The sequence below is a fragment of the Pelodiscus sinensis genome, chromosome 6 (genome assembly GCF_049634645.1).
Source record: "Pelodiscus sinensis isolate JC-2024 chromosome 6, ASM4963464v1, whole genome shotgun sequence".
In the NCBI taxonomy this organism is placed as follows: domain Eukaryota; kingdom Metazoa; phylum Chordata; order Testudines; family Trionychidae; genus Pelodiscus; species Pelodiscus sinensis.
Genome location: NC_134716.1, coordinates 54,692,778 through 54,717,086, shown reverse-complemented (window position 1 = coordinate 54,717,086; position 24,309 = coordinate 54,692,778). Strand labels below are relative to the sequence as shown.

General features: G+C 38.6%; 1 protein-coding gene across 2 annotated transcripts in view; it reads left to right on the top strand.

The window, feature by feature from the left end:
• Positions 1-23,381, top strand: part of SNX2 (sorting nexin 2) — a 53,618-nt gene extending 30,237 nt beyond the window's left edge. For both annotated transcript variants that reach the window (XM_075931942.1, XM_075931943.1), the window contains 9 exons: positions 8,113-8,191; positions 9,256-9,331; positions 10,640-10,753; positions 10,984-11,077; positions 16,193-16,398; positions 18,087-18,230; positions 21,648-21,728; positions 21,843-21,914; positions 22,890-23,381. In XM_075931942.1, the coding sequence (XP_075788057.1) occupies positions 8,113-8,191; positions 9,256-9,331; positions 10,640-10,753; positions 10,984-11,077; positions 16,193-16,398; positions 18,087-18,230; positions 21,648-21,728; positions 21,843-21,914; positions 22,890-22,940 (917 nt within the window). In that variant the 3' untranslated portion in view covers positions 22,941-23,381. The remainder of the gene's footprint in view (positions 1-8,112; positions 8,192-9,255; positions 9,332-10,639; positions 10,754-10,983; positions 11,078-16,192; positions 16,399-18,086; positions 18,231-21,647; positions 21,729-21,842; positions 21,915-22,889) is intronic.
• The last annotated feature ends 928 nt before the right edge of the window (positions 23,382-24,309 follow it).

The window sequence follows — 24,309 nt, the reverse complement described above, 5'->3', positions numbered from 1 at the left end:
AAATTTCATCGGTCAACCTCAAGCCATCCTACTTTTTGCTGTCATTTTCATAATTGAGCACCATCTAACCCAATGTCTGGCCAGATCTCTAAGGTGGTCCAACAGTTTATTCAGTTTGTGATCTTATCACACCACCAACATTCTTGATGTCCAGGTATCACCAGCCATATTGCAACATTCCTTGGAATGCATGCCACTACTTCATGTGGAGCAGTTGACAAAGACAGTAAGAATCACAGTCATCTATTTGGTGTTGTTCACCCTTCTTCTGATTCATGTTTCATTTCTGTACAGTGGAGTTGATAGAACCATTGTTCTGTCTAGATCTATATCTTTGTAACAAAATATGTCATAGTATCCACAGAGTCCACTGAAGGGCTCAAAACTTGGTGGTGCTGCAGGAGTGTCCATATCTTTCAAGCATCTTCCAGCATTATCTGATGTTACTTGGCTATTTGAGAGTTGCCAACTGCTCAGAGTCCTGTCTGGATAACTTTATGCTGATCTGGTTGTAATTTGGAGCAGAAGTCTGCTGCTTAATGACCCAGGGACTTTGGTTTTATAATGATTAATAACTAACTCAGTGAACACTGCTTTTTGCCTGAATATATCCACCATCAGCTGCTTTGATTGACCAGACTTAGCCAACAAAACAATTCAGAATTTCTATGCAGAACATTGTTTCTTCAAGTGGTTGCTCGTGTCCATTTGAATTAGGTGTGCGCACCGCGTCTTCCGGAGCATTTTTCCTAGTGGTACCCATAGCGCTGGCAGGGCACCCCCTAGAGTGGCGCCACCATGGCGGGGCATAAGTACCCCTGCCGGCGCTTTCTCACCTCAGTTCCTTCTTACCACCTGTGATGGTCGTTGGAGCGTGTGTCTCTCTTAGCTTAGTTAATGGTTCCCGTTTCTCTCTTAGCATTGTAAATAGTTCTATTAGTTAGGTAGTTAGTGTCTCCTTAGTCCTTTGTTCCTCCTCCCCCTTTGGGGGTGAGGAATGCCAGGGCCTCAAGGCTTTAAGGAGTGCACTGTCTGCGCAAAGTTCATGCCCAAAGGAGACCCACACGACAGCTGTCTGAAGTGTCTGGGTGAGAGCCACCTCACAGACGTCTGTAAGTCTTTCAAGCTGCGCACTAAAAGGGAGAGGATCTCCCGCCTAAAACTTCTCATGGAAACAGCTTTACAGCCAGTACCGACTGGCCACCCTACGGTGCGCCGTACGCGGGATGTCCTGCCTCGGGCCCAGGCTTCGGCGTTGAGATCCCAGCACCAGTCTCACTCTCCAGCATCCAAGAGGGTGAAAAAGCCTCATGGAAGGTCCCTGTCTCGGAAGACCACGCCAGCCCTGCACTGTGGTGCCGACTCACTGGTGCACACATCTTCTGCGGTGCGGCGTAAGCGAGCAGAACACCCCTCCAGCCCAGGGCAACTGCCCCCGCACCGCCCGTCCACGCTGGGTACCTTTGAGGCGGCTCAGGACCTCATCAGTCTCACCACCTCCCCTCCGTCGTCAATTGAGGCAGAAGGGTCGAGGTCACCCATGCCAGAGGCCGTGTTGGCTCTGGCTTCGGCTCCGCACTGGCATGACCGGCAGGCTCAGGCACCTTACGCGTCGGGACCATCCCTCATGGGACCAGTACTGATTGCCTCAGCATCAACGCAGTTATCGACGCCGGCTCCTAAGCCTCACTCGGCACCCGACTGGGCTCAACCCACATCGGTGCTGAGCTCTCTCCCAGCTCCTCGTTTGGCTGCACTGGTGCCGTACCACCCTAGCCTTGTAGCAGCGTGTGTGGTACCGTTGCCTTCGTCGTCACTGGGCTTTTCGGCAGTGATGCACGTCTTGACATCGTCCTACTAACTTGCTTGATGCACTGAATCAAAGAGCTGATGGAGGTCTAGTAAAAGTGTTGCATGTGACTCATTGAGACACCTTCTAAAAAGCTGGCTGCAGGAAAAGATCTGGTAACATTGGAATGAAAGCCATAGTGCGTATCATGACTTTTGCCATGAAGAGTGTTTTTGAGATGTTAATACCTCTACAGTTGCTATAGCTGCCTGTGTTGTCCTTTTTGAATAGACACAATATACCTTTTCCAGTCATCAGTTATATATGTGTGCCAGGTGTTCTGACAGAGTCTGTGCTGCCATGGTACAATATTATCTCACCTGTCTTCACCAAGAGTTTGTAACGTCACCCCCAAGTTGCTGTTTTTCCAGATTTCAGTTCGTGGACTGTGACCCAAATCTCTCTGTTGAAGAAAAGTGGCCCTTTGAACTTTCTGCCTTCCTTCAAGTGAAAGAGGGGCTTCAGGTGAAGGACAATAGATGTCCAGCTGAAATCTAGCGACAAAACTGATCTTGCAAACTTGCTGATGCTGCATCTCAATTCTTTAGTAGCTAACCCAGTACCTCTTTTCCCAACAATCAATGTAAAGCTGGATATAGGTTGCAGAGATTATGCCAGGATTCTTTATCTTGATGTAATGACTTGAAGATGCTTCTGGGGTTGATACACTAAAGTTATGAGACACTAACATTCTGGTCAGTTGTCCTTGTAGCTGAAACAGACAAGACTGAGATGAAAATGACTCGTGAAACCTTGTAAAAGGGCCATTGCACTACAGCTATAGAACTTTTTACCTAAACAAGCAAAAAGTCACGAGAATTGTTTTTATAATAGCGAAAAGCAAGTTGACACTGTTTAAGCATAAAGAAATATTTTTGTTCGGATATTCAAAAAACAAACAAACAAAAAACACGTGGGCAGAGACCTAGCTGAGAGGATTTCAGCTTGAAATGGGAAGTCCTAGAAATCTGTGCAACTGTAAAGTGGGCTGAGAGGAAATGAGCAAAAATGCATGGTTTTTAACTAATGAGTGCTGTGCTTTCCCACTTCAGTAAATAAGGCTTCTGGTATTTGTTTGACCTGCTGTCTTTTTTTTTTTCTTTTAATTAAAAGTAGTATCTGAATGAAAATTGAGTGAAAATGCACTATAATATAAAGTGGTCTGCCCTAGGAGGCAGGTTAAGCAATATTTAGGAGCTATCTGATAAGTAGAGCATTTTAATTGAAAAAGAGCTGAAGGAAAAATAAGAAAAAATACAACTACAAAGGACAATAAAAGATTACAAGATTTTCATAAATACACAGGTTCAAAAATTGTATTGACAGTTAATATTGGGAAGAAATTGAATACATTGATGAGGGCCACTGAAAAGGCCCTTGTGACGAAGACTTTTGTTACAAAAAAAGAAATGTGATAAGCTATTGGCTCGAACACTTAAAGGGATTCAAGAGCAATGTATTAAAACAATTTGTAGGAAATAGTTATGCACGCTAATGACTTGTGCTTTTGTTGTTATTGCTTATTATGAAAACCTCTGACTCAGCTATGCCAAGCTCCTGAATTTAATCAAATATCTGGAAGTGTCAGATTTGACAAAGACGAACAAAACTGATAAATTTTAGACAAGGAAATAACAGAAGAAGAAATCTTAGAGGTTAGCAAGTGGGGAAAGTGGTAACAATTCTAGGTCCTGATTGATTTCTAGTTGAATTTTTTAAAGTATACATACCTCTTTAAATATCTCGTGAGAGCTTCCATCAGTATTATTCCATGAGGGGCATGTCTGTACTTACCAGAAGATCGATGATCCGGAGGTCAATCTTCTGGTGTTCCATTTAGTGGGTTTAGTATAGACCCGTAAATCAAAAGCTAAGGTCAGCTCCCGCCAGCATCCAGTACTGCTCCTTTTGCAAGGAGTAAGGAAAGCAAATGGGAGCATTTGCTCCCAACAGCTTCTTGCAGTATGGATGCCACCAGGATCAGCTTACAGTAAGATGACTCTAAGTATGCATTTTACATAGCTGAAGTTCTGTACCTTAAGCCAACTTTCCTGGTCTTGTGCAGGCTAGGACTTAGAGGACTTCCACAACCTATGAAAAGTCACTGTTATCCCTGAAGTTGGAAAAGTCCTTACCTTATGCAGTTCGTATAGGTGCATATGACAGCTGAATCCTAACAGATTTTGGCAAAAATACTAGCTAACCAATTACAGACTATGCTCTGTCTGTATAAATCCAGATTAAACTGGATTCATTAAGGATAGACATGAGCCAATGTTCTGATAGTGATAATACCTCTATAATACCAGCTCAGAAAGAGATCCGTTTCTTTTTTCCTCTCCATCAAGTGATAACAACTGTAGATAGAATAGACTTTGCATCAAGTCCTGTTTCTCATGGTTGTTGGCCCCCAGGTGCTTAAATGGATAACTACTCCTTTCACCAGTCCCCAAAAGCCTCTGTGACCTAATGAGGTTGAATCTCTCCTGTTTGAATTAGAAGAACTAGGCATGGATGTCTTTGGGTGGTGGTTTGTGTTGTGTGGCGTGTGTGTGGGTTTTTTTGCACTAGCCATGGAGATTTTGTGTAACTATATAGCTAGCAGCAAATTTATTGCAGGAATAAACTTTTAGGGACACAACAAAAACCACTTTATATACAGATAACATGAAAACTTTTTTCTGTAAACAAATATTTCCCTAAAATTAGTGTCTAAAGAAATCTAGTACTGCAGGAAAGCATCTGGATTTCAGATTTGGTATAACTTATTTTAAATGCTAGCTGTAAATTTGTCTGATGGTGTCATTCCTTCAAAAAATATTTAGGGATATATGGGTGTAACATTGTATAAAATACCTGGGAATTCAAATCTCTAACAAGCTAGAAGAGCTCTTCAATTTTAAATATCAATCTGAAGTGCTGTGGGAAGTATTCAATTTCTTGATTGGGAAGAATAGCCACAGTCAGAATGAATACTTTGCAGAGAGTATCTTTTCTTATTTAGTGTTTTTGTAATCATTTTAGAAAAACCACTAGCGGAAATAGAGAGGACATTAGAATTTCTGTTGAATAAAGGGGGGAAAAGAGAAAGCACAGGAGTTTTATATAGACCCATTAAACAGGATGGACTAGCTGTTTGAAGTATTCTGTCGTAGTGTCAAGATAATTAGCTCAAAGTAGCAGTGGACCTGGGGACTCTTGACACGGATGAACTGGATCTATTTACTGAACAAGAAAATTATGGAAGTGAAAACAGAGCTATGTTTAATATGGATTAATAAAGTGTTACTCTCCAAAGATGTGTGTATCTTTTAGTGAAGTCTGTTCTGCATTTGGAATAGAACTAGAGAGAAGCTTTCTCCCCCCCCCCCCCCCACTTAAGTTACTCCCTCTGCAAATAATCCATTTGTTAGTCCAAAGTGCGAATAGTGAGCTTTATAGACTGGGAAAGCCATGGAATCCTAGAACCATAGGGTTAGAATGGACCATAGGGGTTATCTAGTCTGGAGTTATCTAGTCTACCCTTGCCCCCCTAAGATGCAGAGTTACACATGGTTGGTCAGCTATTTAGTAAAAAAAAAACTTTTCTGACATATTTAGAAATCAAAACTAACGTTAGCTGGTCCAGTCACCCATTATACCAGCACTGTCTAATTAAAGTATGTTTTTTAACTTTATTGAAAAGCTGTGTTTTACAAAAATCTCATTTGAATAGAAGTAATTATGTCTTGTCAATTAAAGGACAGAAAAATAACTAATTAGTTTTTGCTGACAACTTTCCAAACCAAAATAAAGTCCATATATAAAGCATGCTGGGAAAAGGATCTGTATAGACAAATTACCCTGGACTTGAGCTTGAAAAGAGGACAAGCCACCTTAATTTATAGCATGATTAAACAACATTTATTTTAAGATATTTCAATACTACCTCATACCACACAAGCCTGGAGGAAGGGTGGGTGTGTGAGGGGGTGTGTGGGTGGGTGGGTGTGTGTGTGTGAGAGAGAGAGAAAATTGTGGTGAAAGAAGAAATGTTATATGCCTATATAGTGGACATGTCAAGTCATTAGAGAGTATTGGAATGAAATTCGTAATGAAACATTCAGCAATTTTTTATATTTGTTACCAAAGGATCACTCTCTGGTAATTTCCCCAGGGTTTCCTAGTAGAAATGATCGTATACAAGGAAGAGTTGTATATAAAGAAGATCAGCTGCTAAGCTAGAAGTAGCTTCTCATTTGAGACAGAAAAATAGTCCATCAATAAAGGAGAGGTTAAAAAAAATGGGAGGAGTGTGAATTTTTTCATAATCGCCATCAATGCATACCAAGCAAAATAGGGGACAGATACATAGCTGTTGGTTACTTCAGGGCTGGGCAGGATGTAGCCCTGAACCGAATCTGCCCATGTACCACTTTGATCTGGCCCACGGACTGTTTCTGGCTGCTTTCTATTTATATCCTGCTGCCTGTGTCTCTCAATTTCCAGGTGGTAGCTCAGACAGCAGAATCTATTTAAATGGTTCATGGCTCCCAGTCATACCCTAAAAGAGGCCAGAGCCATGAACCTTTTAAATAACCACATAGTAACCCAGATGCCTGCCAGGCAATGTGGTGGTAGTGAAGGTGGGAGTCGTGAGCCCTTTGCTCTGTTTTATACTTAAAAGCCTCTGCACCAGACAGCTCTGGGGGAGGCTAGTCCCCAGCCCCACCCCTTTTGCTCAGGCCCCGACCCTTCTGGGGGATGGAGCCAGCCCATGACCAGTACCCGCCTGTGAAAATTATTGCTCACTCCTGTGTTACTGTGTAGACCATATTCAGATAAACCATGTTCATCTAGAGAGGGGGAGCATACCTGTCCAATTTTTTGAATGTTAACATTTGAAAGACAAGCTTGGTCTGCTAAATATTTGTAATCAGAGCTTTCATTCAATGTAATAAAATCATTAGAAATAGTATATCATAGGTGTAAGGATTGTTACCGTGTAAAGTAACACCTGAAAGAAGAAAATGTTAATATTTGTATGTGTCTTCAAACAAAAGCTCAGTGTTGTCATTTCTGAAATTTATATGACAAGTATTTCTAATCTTGTTTACTTCTGAATTAGTAGTTAAACAAGAAAATGTATCTGAGGGTTAGCCATGTTAGTTATTTTGAAGAAAATGTATAGCAGTCTAATCAATAAAGTAGCACAATTTTAAAAAATAGAGGTTGTAACTTAGTTCTAGAGTGTGAGTTCCTAATGCAATTTAATTCAAGTCATCTGACTTTTTTTTTAAATTAGGACTGTCATACACTTATTACAAATGATTTGTGATTGCACTGATAAATAGTAATTGAATTTTTTATTCTGCATTTTCAAATATTAATTTCAATTACAACACAGAAAACAAATGTTCAGTGCTCCCTTTATTAGTTTTGATTCAAATATTTTCACTATAAAAATGAACAAATGAAGGTGTTTTTCAGTTCGCCTTGTACAAGTACTGTAGTGCATCGAGAAAGTAAAAATAACAAATAGACATTTTTTTTCTATATTACTTCACTGAAAAACAAAACTTTAGAGCCTACGTGTTCACTCAGTCTTACTTCTTGTTCAATCAAACAGACCATTTTTTTCCCCGTTCACAGGAGATATTGCTGTCTGATTCTTATTTACAATGTCACTTTTGTAGCCGGTGTTGCAAAGTATTTATGAGAGACATGCCAAATATTGTGTCCCTTTGTGCTTAGGACACTTACAGAAAACTTGCTTGTATTAGGTGAATTGAAAAAAAAAATGTTTACAGTGGGTATATTTGTAATAGTGAGCACTATGCACCTTGTATTCTGTGTTGTAATTGCAATCCGTATAGTTGGGAAAAAGTAGACAAATATCCAAAAATACATACACACCATACATTTCAGTTGACATTTTGTTAACTGTGAAATTAAACACAATTAAATTTTTAGTTAATTGCATCAGTTAACTACAATTGACAGCCTTATTTTTATAATTAAAGTAGTTTTAAATATACAAAATGTTCATCAGCAGTGGTGTACTTAATTTCAGAAATTTGGGTTTTTGGGGTTTTTTTTAGACCTTTGAGAAGCATATTGCATACAGTATCCATATTTTCTATTTATGTCCTTGTTATTTTCATTTGACTTAAATGCATAAAATTCTAGTGAGCTTTAATACCTTTATAGTTCTAAGCACATCAGTTATGTTCATGATTGCCTCATGGTAATGTAAAATCAATATCACATAATTTTCTTCAAAGGCATGACCAAGGTTAAAGTAGGCAAGGAAGATTCATCATCTACAGAATTTGTAGAAAAAAGAAGAGCTGCACTAGAACGGTAATATATGTATTTTTTTTTACTGCATTCCCTTGGTATATTACTGTATTAAATAGACATGGTATGCTCAGTCTGATCCAGCAGCTAGTGCAGTTGTTTGTGTGAATCTGATCCAGCAGCCCAATACTATCTGAATTTTCTGACTTAAGTATGGCCAATTCATCTTACTTTTTAAATTCAATTGCAACTTTTTTCAAAAAAGCCAAAAATCTTTAAGTTGGACATCATAGTAAAGAGGCTTGAACAAGAATAATTCCTTAATGATTGTGGCAGGACCAAGAAAACCTACATCATCCCTGGGGTTTTGTCCAATTTGTGTTATAATATAGATGGCATTGTTCACTTATAACAATACCATATGCTGCATACAGTATTACTGTAAATCAGAGCCAAACATAACATGTCCTTGCCCTAAAGGACTTCACTCTAAGGTACTGTTAAAAAAAAAAAAAAAAAAACACGTACATGGGACAAAATCAGACATACAGCTGAGACTTGTTCAAGTAGAAAGATTTATTTGCTCTCAAAGAGCAAAACGTAACATTTTCTAAAGAAAGCAAACCTCAGAACTGTGATAGATTCATCCCTTGATGAGTGAAGTTAACTTTGGTTGCCTTGTACTCTACGTTTCTTGAGTCTTCTTGTACCTATGTCTTCCCATTTGCATTTGCTTTCGTTTTGTAATACTCTTCTTTGTACATGTAAATTAGACTTCTTTGGTTGTTCATAATTGCTGTTGCCTCAGGCAGATATACCAAGCATTTGTTTTTGACATCAGTTTAATTTTTTTGAGGCGGGAGCAGGTAACAATATACACAAACAGGATTGGAAGTGACAGCAGAGAGGCACAGAATTGAAGGGACCTGCATATTGAACTATCTGCTAACCCACAGAGGTGATTCCTCCACCACAGGGGACTTGAGTACGTTGGCAGAAATATTAAGGAAAGGTGCACTGCTGCTTCCTCCATTGTCTGCTCTGTGGATAAAGGACACGTCTGCTGTCAGCGCTAAATTGACTAAATTATTTAAAGTTATCTAATATTTTGACTTTTAAAATCGTAGGTATCTACAGCGAACAGTAAAACACCCAATCTTGTTACAGGATCCTGATTTAAGGCAGTTCTTGGAAAGTTCTGAGGTATTTAAGATTTTTTTTTTTAAGTTCTACTTATTCTCTAGTTACTTTGTATAAAATACTGTTAATAATACATAGTCTCATCTTTAGATATGGAAACTTAGTCCCATAATTTCCTATGCGATAAGATTAGATTAATCTTCAGTGGGATAAATTGGTTCACATTACAAAGACAGTGGACTACAGAGTCTCTTGCCTTTATTACTTATTAAAATGTAGATTAGGTCAGTAGTGACTTAGAAGTTTCCTTGCTGCTCAGTAGTTTATAGGAAGTAAATTGGTCTCCCCAGCACCTGGTGAGCAAATATCCCACTCACTATGCACATGGCAGTGCTATTGGTTGCTTTCAGTAGAGAACTGAGGCATTAAACTAACATTGAAATAAAATTATCCTCTAATCTGTAACCTCTAGAGGGAATTCCCTTAAGGTCAATGTTGATGTTTATTGGTGAGGGAAATGTGGAGAAGTTTACACTGTTGCTGGGTTTACACTGTTGCTGGCTATAGGATATCTATTCTATGGATAGAGGACTTTAGTACCTTTCTGGCATCTTTGGCAAACATTAAATACACTTCAAAAAACAAGAGTTTTATGGATGCACATAATGTATCTGCTGTAATATTTAATTGTCTGATAAGTCATGTTTTTATCTCAGTCATGTTACTTCTACCTAAAGAATCACATCACTGACTTGTGCATCATTAACTGGGTAGCTTAAGTACTAATTCTCATGACATTCCTGTGAGACTTACAGGTTTCAAGACTTGCATTTAGAAATCAATGTACATAAATACACTGCGCTCATTTGTACATGACCAAGATATTCTCAGATACTTTCATAATGTACTGAAATATTGTTTGAGCGTCTCGATTATATTTACCATGTTATACTATATCTAAGCTTTTCTCTGTTTCTTTAGTAGCAGTTTGCTGTGTGTGTGTATGTGTGTGTGTGTGTGTGTGTGTGTGTGTGTGTGTGTATATATATGTGTATATATATATATATATATATATATAGAGGTGGAGAGGTGGCCGGTTAAGGCCTTTGGGCTCTTTTGTAATATGTTTTGACAAATAGGGTGTTTGTACCTTTACATTTAGATAGAACAGAAGAAAAGCAAATGGAAAGTCTATATTTTTAAGTTTTCCTCTGAGAATGTAAAAGGAGTAAATTTGAGAAATTGGGTTCTACTATATTGAAATGTATGAGAGTGAAGAAAACACAACATTCTTTTCAGTCCCTTTTGTGCCCAGTTAAACCTCCAGCCTTTTAACCGGTTTGTTTGCCCTTATTTGTCATTCAATTCCAGCTGCCAAGAGCGGTTAACACCCAGGCTCTGAGTGGAGCAGGAATATTGAGGATGGTGAACAAGGCTGCCGACGCTGTCAACAAAATGACAATCAAGATGAATGAATCGGATGCAGTAAGAGCTGATTTTTCGACTTGAATAATGAGACAAATTAATGAGGCTCAACAATTGCATTTTAAGGCGTCAGGAGTAGAAAATGGGATATTAATTTACTTATTGCCTTGGGTTCTCACCTGCATCAGTTGACCACCATGGTTGTACATGGTTAATTTGTTCCTTTAAAATAAGGAATATAGTTTTAGTAACACAATTTGTACTGCTTGGTTTTTTTCTTCTTTTGCCAGTGGTTTGAGGAAAAACAGCAACAATTTGAGAATTTGGATCAGCAACTTAGAAAACTTCATGCCAGCGTAGAAGCCTTAGTCTGCCATAGAAAAGGTAGGTTTTGTTTTGAGTGTTAATTTCCGTGCCCAGGAGTTAAAATATTTTATTAGAACAAACTATTTCATATTCATGTTTAATTGAATTTTACTATAGACTTGTGACTAGTACGAAGTAAGTTAGCCAGAGACGTAGGGTAGCTATTTCAGGATACCACGCTTAAGTTGCAGCCCTCTGCATCTGCTGTGAATATTATTGTGGCCCCTGGGGCTTTCAAATTTGAGTAGCTCTGCCTTAGAATATACTGTGGTTTGATACAAAGCATGCACTAACTTTCCAACTTTAAATAAAATAATAGAGATTATTTTAATTTAGCAGATATTTAGGAATTTACATTTTAATTATCCCAAATGTATATAATACCCACTAAAAAGTGAATTTTAAGGGCTGCTATATTGATAGCATAGGATTCTTTTCTCAAGAAGACTTGTTTGTTTTAGTACAAGATTTGTGTGAGTGAACAGTGTTGCCTCTGCAAAGGACGTACTTTGTTTTTAGAACAAGGTTGAAGTTTAAACAGTTGATGCAAAATGACTGTGTAGATAAGATAGGTCAGGAAGTGCTTTGCTGTATATCCTATATATCTTATAAAGTATAGTTTATACTATAAAAAGCAAGATTATGAGTTTCCACATTTAAATAAATGCATCTGCAACACTCAGATAAATGCTGTTGAAACTAACACTTGTATTGAGCCAATTATAATTAGAATAAGTTACTGCATTTTAATTGGTATTATTAAAATAAATATGGTCAGTAGCTTATTTCTTGTCTTATCAAAGTGAATGGGATAGAGAAGGGGTACCTTAAACCATTGCAGCTCTTTAGCCAAACAGAAGGGGGGTTGTGTGTATTGGGCTTAATGGTGCTACAGAGTATCAGTTTAGATTATCAATTTTGTCTCTAGAACAGAAAGATAGGCATATAACTTTTAAAGACAGTAATTTATAGAACATTATAACATTTGAGAATGAAGCAAAACTCCAGATAGATGCGAAAACATAAAATCCAGAATCTTTGTCCCTGAATAATACACTGGGAAATCCTTTAATGGTGTGTGTTCTTCCTCATGCAAAAGAACATCATGTAGGCCCTGTGCCTGCCTACCCTGCTGGTTAGGCCTGCTAAGAAGAATGAACAGTGATATCAAATGGGAAAGGACTTTATAAAACTCTAAGCAGTCATTAACAAGGAGCTACAAAGCATACTAAGTGATGGAAAATTGGTGGACTTGAGTTTGAAATTTGGCACAAGGACTAGTGTGCATTCAGTAAAAAAAAAAAAATTAAACTGATCATTTTGCTGTAACTCTGTATTTTTTAAATAATTTTCTCCATAATTGTTGGTGTGGAATCTTATCTTAAATTGCTTTTTAAAATCTCAAATGATTTTGCTCATGTTTAAAAATTGAATAAAGATTTAAGATTTTGATCTTCAAGAAGACAGCATTAAAATATCAGCCCTTAAAATAGATGTTCCAGGATACTGTGAACACATGAAAATGGAAACTTGTTTTGGTACTATGTAGGTGGTGTGACCAGTGACTGCTAGAAAATACCAGAGGTTTGGGTTGGGTTGTGTGAGGTGTGTTGTTTTGTTTTTGTTTAAGCCTTAGATGCATGTATTTAAACACCTGAAAAGAAGAACAACTTGAGTTTTAAAGTTACAAATATTTCTGCTGTGATTGACTTTATTTATGTGATGCTGTTTTTTATAATCCATTGTTACCCTCAGCTGTAAGTTTTTTGCCAAGTTTCCAAATGGACTACCTGTGACATAAGTTAACTTGTACATTCGCAATTGTTTTATCATATCCTGTTTCTACAAATTCAGTGCAAGATGGTTATTAAAATGTTTTGCATAAAATTAAACCTAAAAATGTAAGTATCTTGAAGCTAATGTTAAAATACAGCAAACTTTTACTGGATTTGTATTCTACAAGTAGGTCACCTTTCATGTATTAATGTAAGTGCACCTAATTACAAAGGTGCCATCCATATGATGGCAACAGAAAACTGACTTTCCCCTCCCCCCCCCCTTTATAATTAGGGTGAGGAGGACGTGGCAGCATGTATTTTGCAGCAAGTACCCTTAAAACTCGGTGATAGTGATGATTTATTTTCTTATAAAAGAACTTAATTCCTTTCTTCCCTGTTTCCAATGTGCATCTGTGCTTCATAGTTGAACATTTTTAATTTTCATTTTACCACTTTGAGCATAAGTGGTTTTTTTTATTTACTCTCTAGTGTGCTCCATTCACCGAGCCTTTGTTCTTGCAGTGCTGCATAGGTCAGCCTGGCTCAACTTCCTTTCCCCCATGTGTGCCAAGGAATTGGGGTCCATAGCCATGCTCAGCAACACATTTGCCCGGTTCCCAAGGTCTTAGGCAATGCACTGTTCTTCAGGCAACTTATCTTAAAGACTAGACTTTTGGCTCCATCTGCTTCCTGGCTATAATCTGGACACACTCTCTGACCTCTCAATGCTCTGTTACCTGGCTCCATAGAAGTGTGCACTGTAAGCCAGATAACCACTTTTTTATCTTTTATTACAAAAGGCAGTTAAGCTGCAGCCAGGTCAGGGAGATAGAAAGCAAAATGTAGATCAACTGGCCTGAGGAGATACTGACTTCTCTGGTGAATCAAATAGTCCATGGGACCATGAGTGAGAATGAAAGAGAATGCTTTTCAGAGCCATTGTTTTGGGTACTCTGCACACTCAAAGACAACAATCCATGGTTTTTAAACTTGCTTCTCTACAAGATTCTTCTCAAAACCATAAAGGCTAGAAACTTATTTTTTCAATTGAAGCTGTCATTTTGGAATACAGGCAGTCCCCGGGTTACGTCGGTCCGACTTACGTCGGACCCCTAGTTACGAACCGGGGGAGGGGTGGCCCGCTAGTGCGGGGTGCCTCCCCCACTGCCGCCGCCTCCGGCGGCACGGGGGTGGTGCTTCCCCCCAGCAGACCAGGGAGATGCGGAGTGGCTTTTCTTGCCGCGGAGGACGCGGGCAGCAGGACCGCCGAGACGCGCCGCGGTCCCGCCGCCCGCGTCCTCCGCGGCGAGAAAAGCCGCTCCGCGTCTCCCTGATCTGCTGGGGGGGGGGGGCGCTGCGGGGACCAACCCGGCAGCACCCAGCTGCTCTGTCCCAGGTGTCCAGATTCAGCCGCTGTTGAAACTGACCAGCGGCTGACTACAGGAAGCCCGGGGCAGAGCAGGTCTGCCTCGGACTTCCTGTAGTCAGCCGCTGGTCAGTTTCAGCAGCGGCTGACTTGGGAACACCTGGGGCAGAGCAGCTGGGGTGCTGCCGGGTTGGTCCAGTAGCGCCGAGGAGCGGGGCTACGGGACCAACCCAGCAGCACCCCAGCTGCTCTGCCACAGGCGTGTCAAATTCAGCCGCTGCTGGTCAGTTTCAACAGCGGCTGAATCTGGACGCCAGTTCCGACTTACATACAAATTCAACTTAAGAACAAACCTACAGTCCCTATCTTGTACTTAACCCGGGGACTGCCTGTATTCTGCAGCAGAGGGTCAAATGAACAGAGTACATCAGGACACTGATTTATAATCAGATGGTTTTTTTTATACATAATTCAGAAGTGAATTTTATGAAACAGGATTACAGAATAGATGTAAGTGTTTGCACTCAAAGGCCAGGCCGCTGGTTGAATGTTTGAGCCTAATGTTTTTCTGTTACCTTGAATTTTGTTCTAAATTTGGAATTCTAAGATCCATAATTCTCTCTCAAACAATTTGAAAGTTTAACTTCATGCTGATATGATTGCTTAAGAAAAATATTTGAATTTATACAGTTCAGGCCAAAGAAAAGGAATGAAAACCTTTAGTTGCCTCATATTCTTTAACCCCAGTACTTAACGTTTTCTTCTACTTCAAATGAGTATGGCATGACTATATAATTCTATGTGAGATTTTCTTCAGAGAAAGGGCAATACTTAGCCTCTTCTATGTAGGTATTTCTCAGTGTCTTGTTTATGTTCTTGCTATATATGTTTGTTTTCTCACAAGGTTTGGAAAGGGTAAGTTAAATAGTAGATATATTTTTAGATTGTATTTGGATGGAAAATGGAGTTATTTTTAAACCCATGCTTGTCTCAGGAACCAATCTTGGCTAATTTATAGCCTCATTATAAACCGTAGGAAGAAACCAGAATGCTACTGCTTGACTTAACTACATCGGTGGGAATTTTGCACCTAAAAATTCTGCACACAATATTTTAAAATTCTGCATGTTTTATTTGTCAAAATAACACAATATAAATAAAACATGCCAGTTTCAATTATTTTGATAATACATTTCAAAAATAACTGTTAAGCATTTCTGTAATGATACAGACAAAGATTCAGGAAATGCTTTTTAATAAACATTCTTTTCTAGGTATGTTAATAAGGAACTTAGAATAATTCATTTAAACTACAATACAGAAACTTATTCCCTGTACCCCTCAGAGGTAGTGCAAAGGCTTGAAGGAATCAGGGATAATGGAGCTGAAGAGGAGGAAAGCCACCTGGAGAGTTGTTGTGTGTCCGTGAAAGTAGTATAGAACATGGGCTTTGGGGGATTGTTAGGGATCCTCCCCCATGCAGACCCTGGGGCTAACCTCTACACTCGCTCATTTGGTTAGGCACATCTGCCCTCATTCCCCTGTGGCCATGCAATTCTGTACCTTGGCCCCATGTGTCCATGTGTGGCCCTGCAGCAGACCTCCCCTTCAGCCCCCCAGCTCAGTGCTGTCACCCCACTAGCTTCTGAGCCCATGCCCCAGTCTATCCCACCCTCCATATGCACATGCGCGTGCACACACTATTCTGAACCACTGTCTATGACTCCCAAGCAGCCCCATGTGCCCTGCTCCATCCATCTCATGCCTGTTCATCTGGCCTTGCTGTGTCTGGCTAGCTATCCTCTCCTTTTCTGGCTCCACAGCAGCTCTTGATGATGAAAGGTATACCTGCAGCAACTCGCCAGAAAATCTGCATTCTGGAGCAGAAAAATATTCAGGGGGGTATGCATTATGCACAGTGGGGCAGAATTCACTGAGGAATAACTACTGAAAAAATTTTCACATTTGAATTTTACTTTTGCGTTTCAGAGCTTTCAGCCAACACAGCTGCCTTTGCTAAAAGTGCTGCCATGTTAGGTAATTCTGAGGATCACACTGCTTTGTCTAGAGCTCTGTCTCAACTTGCAGAGGTTGAGGAGAAAATAGACCAACTACATCAAGAACAAGCTTTTGCTGACTTTTATGTGTTCTCAGAACTGCTTGGTGATTACATTCGTCTCATTGCTGCAGTAAAAGTAAGCACTATTTATCTTGCTGCAAAACAGGGTTTATGTTGAAGGTCACAAAGACTGTATGGACAATAGAAGGGAAATTGAATGCAGAACTAGGAATGTAAGCAACTAATCAACTATCCGATAAGCAAAAGCTTATTGGATAGTCGACTAGTTGCTTTCCCCCCCTTTGCTTCCTCAATCAGAAAGAGGCAGAAGGGAGAGATGCTGGTGGGGAGCTGGCTTAAAACAGTTCCCTCCAACTGCAGTGCCGTGGGAGGGGTTAGGGGCTCAACGGCACCGTTCCACCTTTGAAATGTACTGGGGTCCCTGCTGGGGCTCTTGTACATTTCAAAGTGGCAGTGCCACATGGAGTCTGGGGCCAGTGGGGGACTCAGAGTCCTCTGCTGGCCATGGGCTCCATGCGGTGTTTCAATCTTTGAAATGCACAAGAGCCCTCACTGCGGCGCTTGTACATTTCACCGGCAAAACGCTGTGTGGCACTTCCACCTTTGACATGTAGCAACACTGAGCTTGCTTCATTTCAAAGCGGAGCCGCCCTTATTGACTAATCAAATAGTCGATGGAAATTCCATCTGCTATTCAATTAGTTGGTTAATCTAATTTTTACATCCCTATGCAGAACTGTTGCAAGGATAGCAATTTTCAACTCTAGTTTGAAGTCATAGCTAGGGAGAGTTCCCTTCTTCCAGTATTGAGGCATCCTACTATACAAGCTGTTGCATAAAGTGGGTTAGTCATATTTGAGTTCTCCAACATCTCAAACATCATATACACTTAAATATAGAATTTATATATGTGAATGATCTTTGAAGTCAAATGGCTGCAAGTCCCAGGAAGCATGTTAATCATATGAGGACACTACTGTTCAACCTGGTGTGCTGCTTATATTCAGGTATATAAAATCTTCACTTGTAGTGGAACCACAAGAGTTATAGGACCGTGCTTTTGTTTCAAAGGTTGCATGGATGTGGATGTGTGCTCGCACCCAGAGGCCTTAATGTGAGATGCCAGAGACAAAAATAGCTACTATAGCTCTATTAGGATTTAAAAAGCATTGTAGGAGAGTTCAGTGAGAGTCTAAACTGTGCTATGTGGTACCAGTAGCTTTTCATTACTTATTGGGAATGTAAGCGAATTTTTCAACAGTAATGTATCTGGATTTATCTTGGAATATTTTATCAAATTGTGTTTTGGATTAGAAATTACTTTAAGCATATGAACACTGAAAAATTGCTACTTTGATCTCTGTTTCTACCAAAACACATTATTGGACAGCCGACTGACTATAAAATTAAATCAGTGGTCTAAATGCAGATTCTAACAAATTAGAGTTAACATACTAACCCTCCATAATTGGCAGACTTCTCAACAGTCTTGGGAGAGAGAGGAAAGGATTGAATGGGTATGGAGACTAAACTGTATGTTCCCAGGAGATGGCCCTTTTGCCTGTACTCCTTAGTCTGTGGATGTATGGAGAACTTCATTTTGCAGTAGTAAGGTACTTTTCATAATAACTGTATGAGAAAAATTAAGACAGTTGGATTGAGACACATTTTCAAGATATCTAATGCAGAGTAGGTCTTTATATTTAGTCATTATTTCCTGTTCTTTAATTTAAAGCACAGTTTTATAGATAACCTGACACTTTTAAAAATATTTAATTTTCTGTTGCATTATTACACTTATAGGGTGTATTAGATCATCGAATGAAATGCTGGCAAAAATGGCAAGATGCTCAGGTCACTTTACAGAAAAAACGGGAGGCTGAAGCAAAGCTCCAACTTGCCAACAAACCTGATAAATTGCAGCAAGCTAAAGATGAGATAAAGGAGGTAATGATTAAGTTGAATGCCTTACTACCTATTTTCATTCTGAAGGCCAAAATTTTTCATTGATTCATTCATCAGCATAATGCACTACTTTTTATATGGATTTTTATTTATAAATCACTTACACATTTGCTATTTTCCATATTTACTGAAATTGTTAAGAGGAATGATATTAATTGAATATAAAATGTGCAAAATTGTTACACCAGTATAAAATCTGTAAGGCTCTTTTGTTCTCTTACAGAATGTATGGGTGAGGAGACTAAAAACATGGAAAAGTTTTAAAACCTTCTTTACTGATTGCATAGAAATAAACTGACTCAATCAAATGACTATCTTTTCTATCTTGTAAAATATAGCTCTAAAATCAAGTTTAAACGATTATTTCCATGTTTCCCTTAGTGGTGTAACATTTCCATCCATATATATATATATATATATATGTATATACACACAAATAACATATGTATGTATATATGGTATAATTTCAGTAAAAGTACTTAAGTATAACATGTTGAAGTTTGTCATAATTTATACACTTTTTCTGTCATGCTTCACCAAGGAAATTGAAGAGGTAGGACAATTTTTTGTTGAATTTGAATAAACAAACATACTCTAAAAGAGTGTGTAACGACTTTGTCATTAAGTCATGGGAAAACACCACTGCATAATAGAGCTTAAAATCTTCACAGTTGTTTTGTTTGGCTGCTTCATTAGTCACCAGTCACAAATTGTTTTTTTTTCTGCACTTTAATAGTGTTTTGCCTATTAGATGTGAGGAAATTTACAAATAGAACTTGGCCTTCTCCATCCATTGGCGCTCTGTTGACTTTTAGGAAAATCCATGATTGTCCACAGCTGTGTTCTCAATGGCTACTGAACTGTTCGGTGATGTCACTGCCATGTACAAACTCAGAGCAGTGAATTGTAATTAACAAAAAGAGGAAGCTCATCCTGTCCATTACACCAAACGTATTTTTAAAATATTCTACTGATGTTACACCAAAGGCAATGAAGGACAAGGCTAGGCCTACTTGGCCACGGACTAGGATTCCTCTTTTTCTCACTAGAAAGTATTTCTTCACAGGAGAAGGTTTTGTTGCAGAAACCCTAATTCCAAATATTAATTTAATTTTAATCAGATTGTTGAGCCATATTCAGATAGCTAAAAGCCACTCCAGAGTGTGCATTAATAGTCCTTGGAAACTTCTCAGGCATGATGCGGAAACCCATGAGGGGCAAGATCCTCAGTCCTATATTAGCCCCTTTATGTCAGCTAAAAGGGTTGGAGAGGCATACAAGGATCCTAAAAGCTCAGTTTCCAACCAAGAAAGTATTTCCCGTGGAACTATGGAGGGTGGTTGTAAGATTGACTCCCTTTCCCCACCCTTCCCCCCCATCCTTAGCATAGAGGGCATATTGAGTGGTGGAAGATCTGCACTGGAACTGGAATATAGTGCTTCGAAGACACCAGGCAGTGCTATAGCCTGTAGGTTAGTTCAGAGAGGCTGCCACAACTTGATGGGTCTTCAGGCATGCCCAAGAGCTTGTCTGTCTGAAAAGACTGTGGCAAGCTGGGGTTAAATGTTCAGCTCACTAACATGTGAACCATACTACCGCATACTAAACATTTTCTAGTGTTCATTGACCTCACACAGCCAGTTACTGTGTAGCATACTAGTGCACTATAATTTACATTGCAGCATGGTGTGCATTGACTTTTCATGTAGATAAACCCTAAGATAATGCTGGGGGATCTTTCCATAGCAGCCCGAGAGAGATAGCACAAAGTCTAACACCTCATTCTAAGCTTTGAATTCTGTACTGCACCCAGTTAGAGGCACAGCAGAGAATCTCCGTTAAGGGTGTGCATCAGAAGCCTACTGAAGTGCATCCTGTTTTGGCTTATTGCTTATTCCATTTCAAAATTAGCATGTAAAGATAAGGGAAGATTGAATAAATGTACTTAATGGTTCACTTTATTTTGCTGTATATCTCCAGCTACAAAATTGTCCAGGCATTGTTCCTTGATGCAGAATATATTGCAGTGCATCCTTTAGTATGGCCTTATTACTGAATATTGCCTTTTTGTAAAATAATTTGTGGAAATAATATTTTCCTTTTGGAAGTCTAACCGATCTTCCTAAATTTTGGTATGTTTGATCAACATTGGTTGGTTTATAGGAAGATTATTGTGCCATGCAGCTGATCTCCCATGTTCAGTTATATCTTAAAACTAAATGTGTCAATCTCAATCTCTGAATGCTTCTTAAAACCTGAAGCCTCTTTTATGAAAGTGTAATAGTCTGCAAGCATAGAGAATTAAAAGCCTTTTTTTCTATCTTCTCAATATACAGTCAACAGCAACTGTGCACATTTTGGCTCAGTTTATGCAGGCAAGAGCAGATTCTGAAAACTGGCTACAGCAGTGAATAGGATATCATACCAATGCTGCAAGTTGGGCAACTGGAGCTTCCTCCATTAGGGATGTGAATGATTAGTTGCTCTTTCTCCCCCCCCCCCCCCCCCCCTTGCTGCCTCCATCAGGAGGGAGGAGGTGCTTCAAAGCAGCAGTGCCATGTGGAGCCCGGGGCCAGGCACCAGGCTTCATGCGGTGCTGCTGCTTTGAAACACTGTGTGCAGCCCAGGCCAGTCCCCAGCTGGCCCCAGACGGCATTTCAAAGTGGCAGTACTGCGTGGAGCCCAGGGTCAGCTGCAGACTGCTTGAGTCCCCCACTAGCCCCATGCTCCCTGCAGCGCTTTCACTCTGGGGCTGTTGCTACACTTCAAAGACAGAGGCATCCTTATCGACTAATCGAATAGTCAATTGCATTGACTATTCGATTAACTAGTTAATCCACATTTTACATCCCTATCCTCCATAACCTAGAAATAACTAGTAATCCTGTATCATGCTGTATGTGGCAGTGAAATCTTAATGGCATGCTGTGAAGTATGACAACTTAAGGTCTTTAAAAACTTTATATAGGTAATTTAGTTGGGATACTTCTTTTACAAGCAGTACCATCAAAGGTTTCACTAAAACATTTTAATTTTATATAGGAAGAGTTTATAGTGAATAATTGGCTCTGCTAATTGTGTTAGCAAGTCTGTACAATTGGTTCTATAGAAGCTATTGCTTTTTTTGGGGGTGGGGGGGAGGGAGAAACGCATCCCTTAGTGTAAAAAATACACTGAGTGACATGACCACTTCCTTGAGTTTCCCTAAAATGTGTTTGTCAAATTTACCTTGAGTATCCTTACTTTTTTAACTCCAAGCAAATAGTATTTTGTTGAAATAAAATGCTTTCTCTTTAATTTAATAGTACTGATAGAGATGATAGCTAGAAATGTCTACTTATTGTAGGTAGGTGAATGAATAACATAAAGTCTTATCTATGCACATTTTTCCTTTGGTAGTGGGAGACAAAAGTTCAACAAGGAGAAAGAGACTTTGAACAGATCTCCAAAACCATACGCAAAGAAGTGAGCAGATTTGAGGCATGTATAACTGTTTTACAAATTGTGACAAGCTCATTTGCTCTAATTCTAGTGAATAGCTTTTTAGAATGCCATAGTGCTTTTATATCATTAATCTATTTCATTTATTAACAGAAAGAACGAGTGAAAGACTTTAAAACTGTTATCATCAAATACTTAGAATCATTAGTGCAAACACAACAGCAGGTAAGCTAAATTTTACTAAACTTTGTGGAACTTATTCTGTGGGTTTTGTTACTAATCTAACATGAAGCTCTGACTGAGAATGTTTCAGTTATATATGGTGTTAGTAAAATTAAAAACTGACCTCATTCAAAGTTGGATTGGGAGGGTGGAGGGGTGACAGAACGTCACTTCAATGAATATTATTGCTGTCTTTCATCCATGTTACTGCTATTAACTTACACTGGGGTTAGTGAAGTGTTTAAAAAGTATGATAACTTCTCCTAGTCTTTTTTCTATCACTGATTAACTTAATTTATTCAGAAGTTTCAAGGGGTAGACAAGTTAGTCTGTAGAAGATAAACTTTTAAAAAACAACAAATGGTCAGCCACATCAGTGTTATGTGAAAACTATAAGGTAATGTAGGCACTTTCACTCAAGGCACTCTTACACTTCATTATCTGAAAAGTAAAATCAAAACCTGGAATTTTGTTAGTAGCAAACCAAAGTGCTTTATAAATTTATTATGGCAGTGTTATCTATTTTAGTTCTAGAAATTGAATGTTTGGATTTTAGTGTATTCACGTGATTGAGACAAATGCTAAATGTCAAACAGCACTAAAATTACATTAGGATTAGATTCACTTCCCATATGAGTAACGTATAAATGATATTTCAGATGAAAAATATTACATGTAATGAGAGAGGGTCATAATATTCCATTTTATATCAATCCATATTATTTCAAAGTATCTCTCTTATCATATTTACTAGAAGTTGAGGGGAAAATAAGCCTAGAGGAGAGCTAAATTTGTGAATTTTTAGTGTAAAGAAAAATTACTGAAGTGTCAATTTTTAGAGATTGCTTCATAGTAAAAAATGGATTTAGGTAAACATTACTAGTAGGTGCTTTCCTGTAACTTCTATGTTGGCAGAAAATGTGCTTTTGAAAAGTACAGTTACTTGTAGCTGAACATTTTTTTTTCTTTTTCCCCAAGCTTATAAAATATTGGGAGGCATTCCTACCTGAAGCCAAAGCCATTGCCTAGAAAGAAGAATATTCCAAATCAGAAGACACTTTGGATGTTTGTCTCAGTTAAGCTAAATTCCACAGTGAAATCACTTCAGAATCATTCAAATAAACCACTATATATTTTATGAATTAACATGTGTCTTTTTTATAAAATACAGCATTTTATTAACAAGCTGCATGTCCTGACCCTCTTTGAAGTGGACTGTGGCATGATATTCTGTAATATTTTGCTGAATTGAACACTATTGTGTCTTAATACTTGCACTAAAATGTGCACTGCAAGGCCAGAAAGTTACAATATTTTTGTTCTTTACAATATGATATGTTCTGTAGTATGTTTACCTGATCTTTATTAAATAAATTTAATTGCATTGATTATTGTTCACTTACACATTCCTGTACAAAATCATGATTTTTGTGATTACAAAAATAAAGGGATGTACCTTGTGAAACATTACTATTTTCCGTAACATTAGTAATTGTCTAGATTACTTGGATGTAGCATTTCTAGTAAACAGAGGATACAATTTCTGTCAGTGATTTCTAAAATTCTAGTTTTAAATTAATTATCTAAATGAAAAGTTGGCACAAGGAGTTAAAATGGCAAATTGTGTGCAGAAACTTAACTGAAAAAGTTGTAGAAAACATTTTAGTATTCTCAGAAGACGCAGTTTCTCTTCTGTGTCCTTTAAATCCTACTCCTGGTTTTGAACTGCACTGTCCCTGATGAAGTTAATCAAGATGAAATCTGACTATCATCTTCTGAGGATAGTTGAGAGAAAAATCTCATGTTCACATTAATATTTTGATAATCAGTGGGGATGAGGCAGAGAACAGAAAGGTGCATGAGTAGTTGAATTGGAAGTGGACAGTAATAAGTTTAGTATGTTACTTAGCTTTTTAATAAGGCTATGATTTTTTTTTTAAGTAGAAAATTAGAGACTTACCTGCCTGGAGGATAGATTTTTTTTTTTTTTGTTCGTTTGTGTAGTCTGCATATCTATGCTAAAGCTTTTAATATTTTGCCTATTATGTTTGTAGGGGGCTAAGTACTAACCCAGAAGGCACACAAGCTATTTTTGGTTGGTGGTTTTCATCCTGTTCAAAGAAAACATTATTTCACTAGTAATGGCCTATGGAACTGTTTGCTCTTCATTTCCAAACAGAGTAGAGGTTTTAATGCTAAACATTTGTTGAATTCTCACCAGAAAACGATTTGCATTTCACTTCTACTTACTAAACTCTTGATTAGAATCATAAGAATGCTGTTGACTCTGTATTAGGCCAATGAATTCTCTTAGTACATATGTGGTTGTAAACAAAAAGCAATGTTTTTGTAGTTTTCATTCTTGAACAAAATGGATACAAACACATACTTTTCTTCT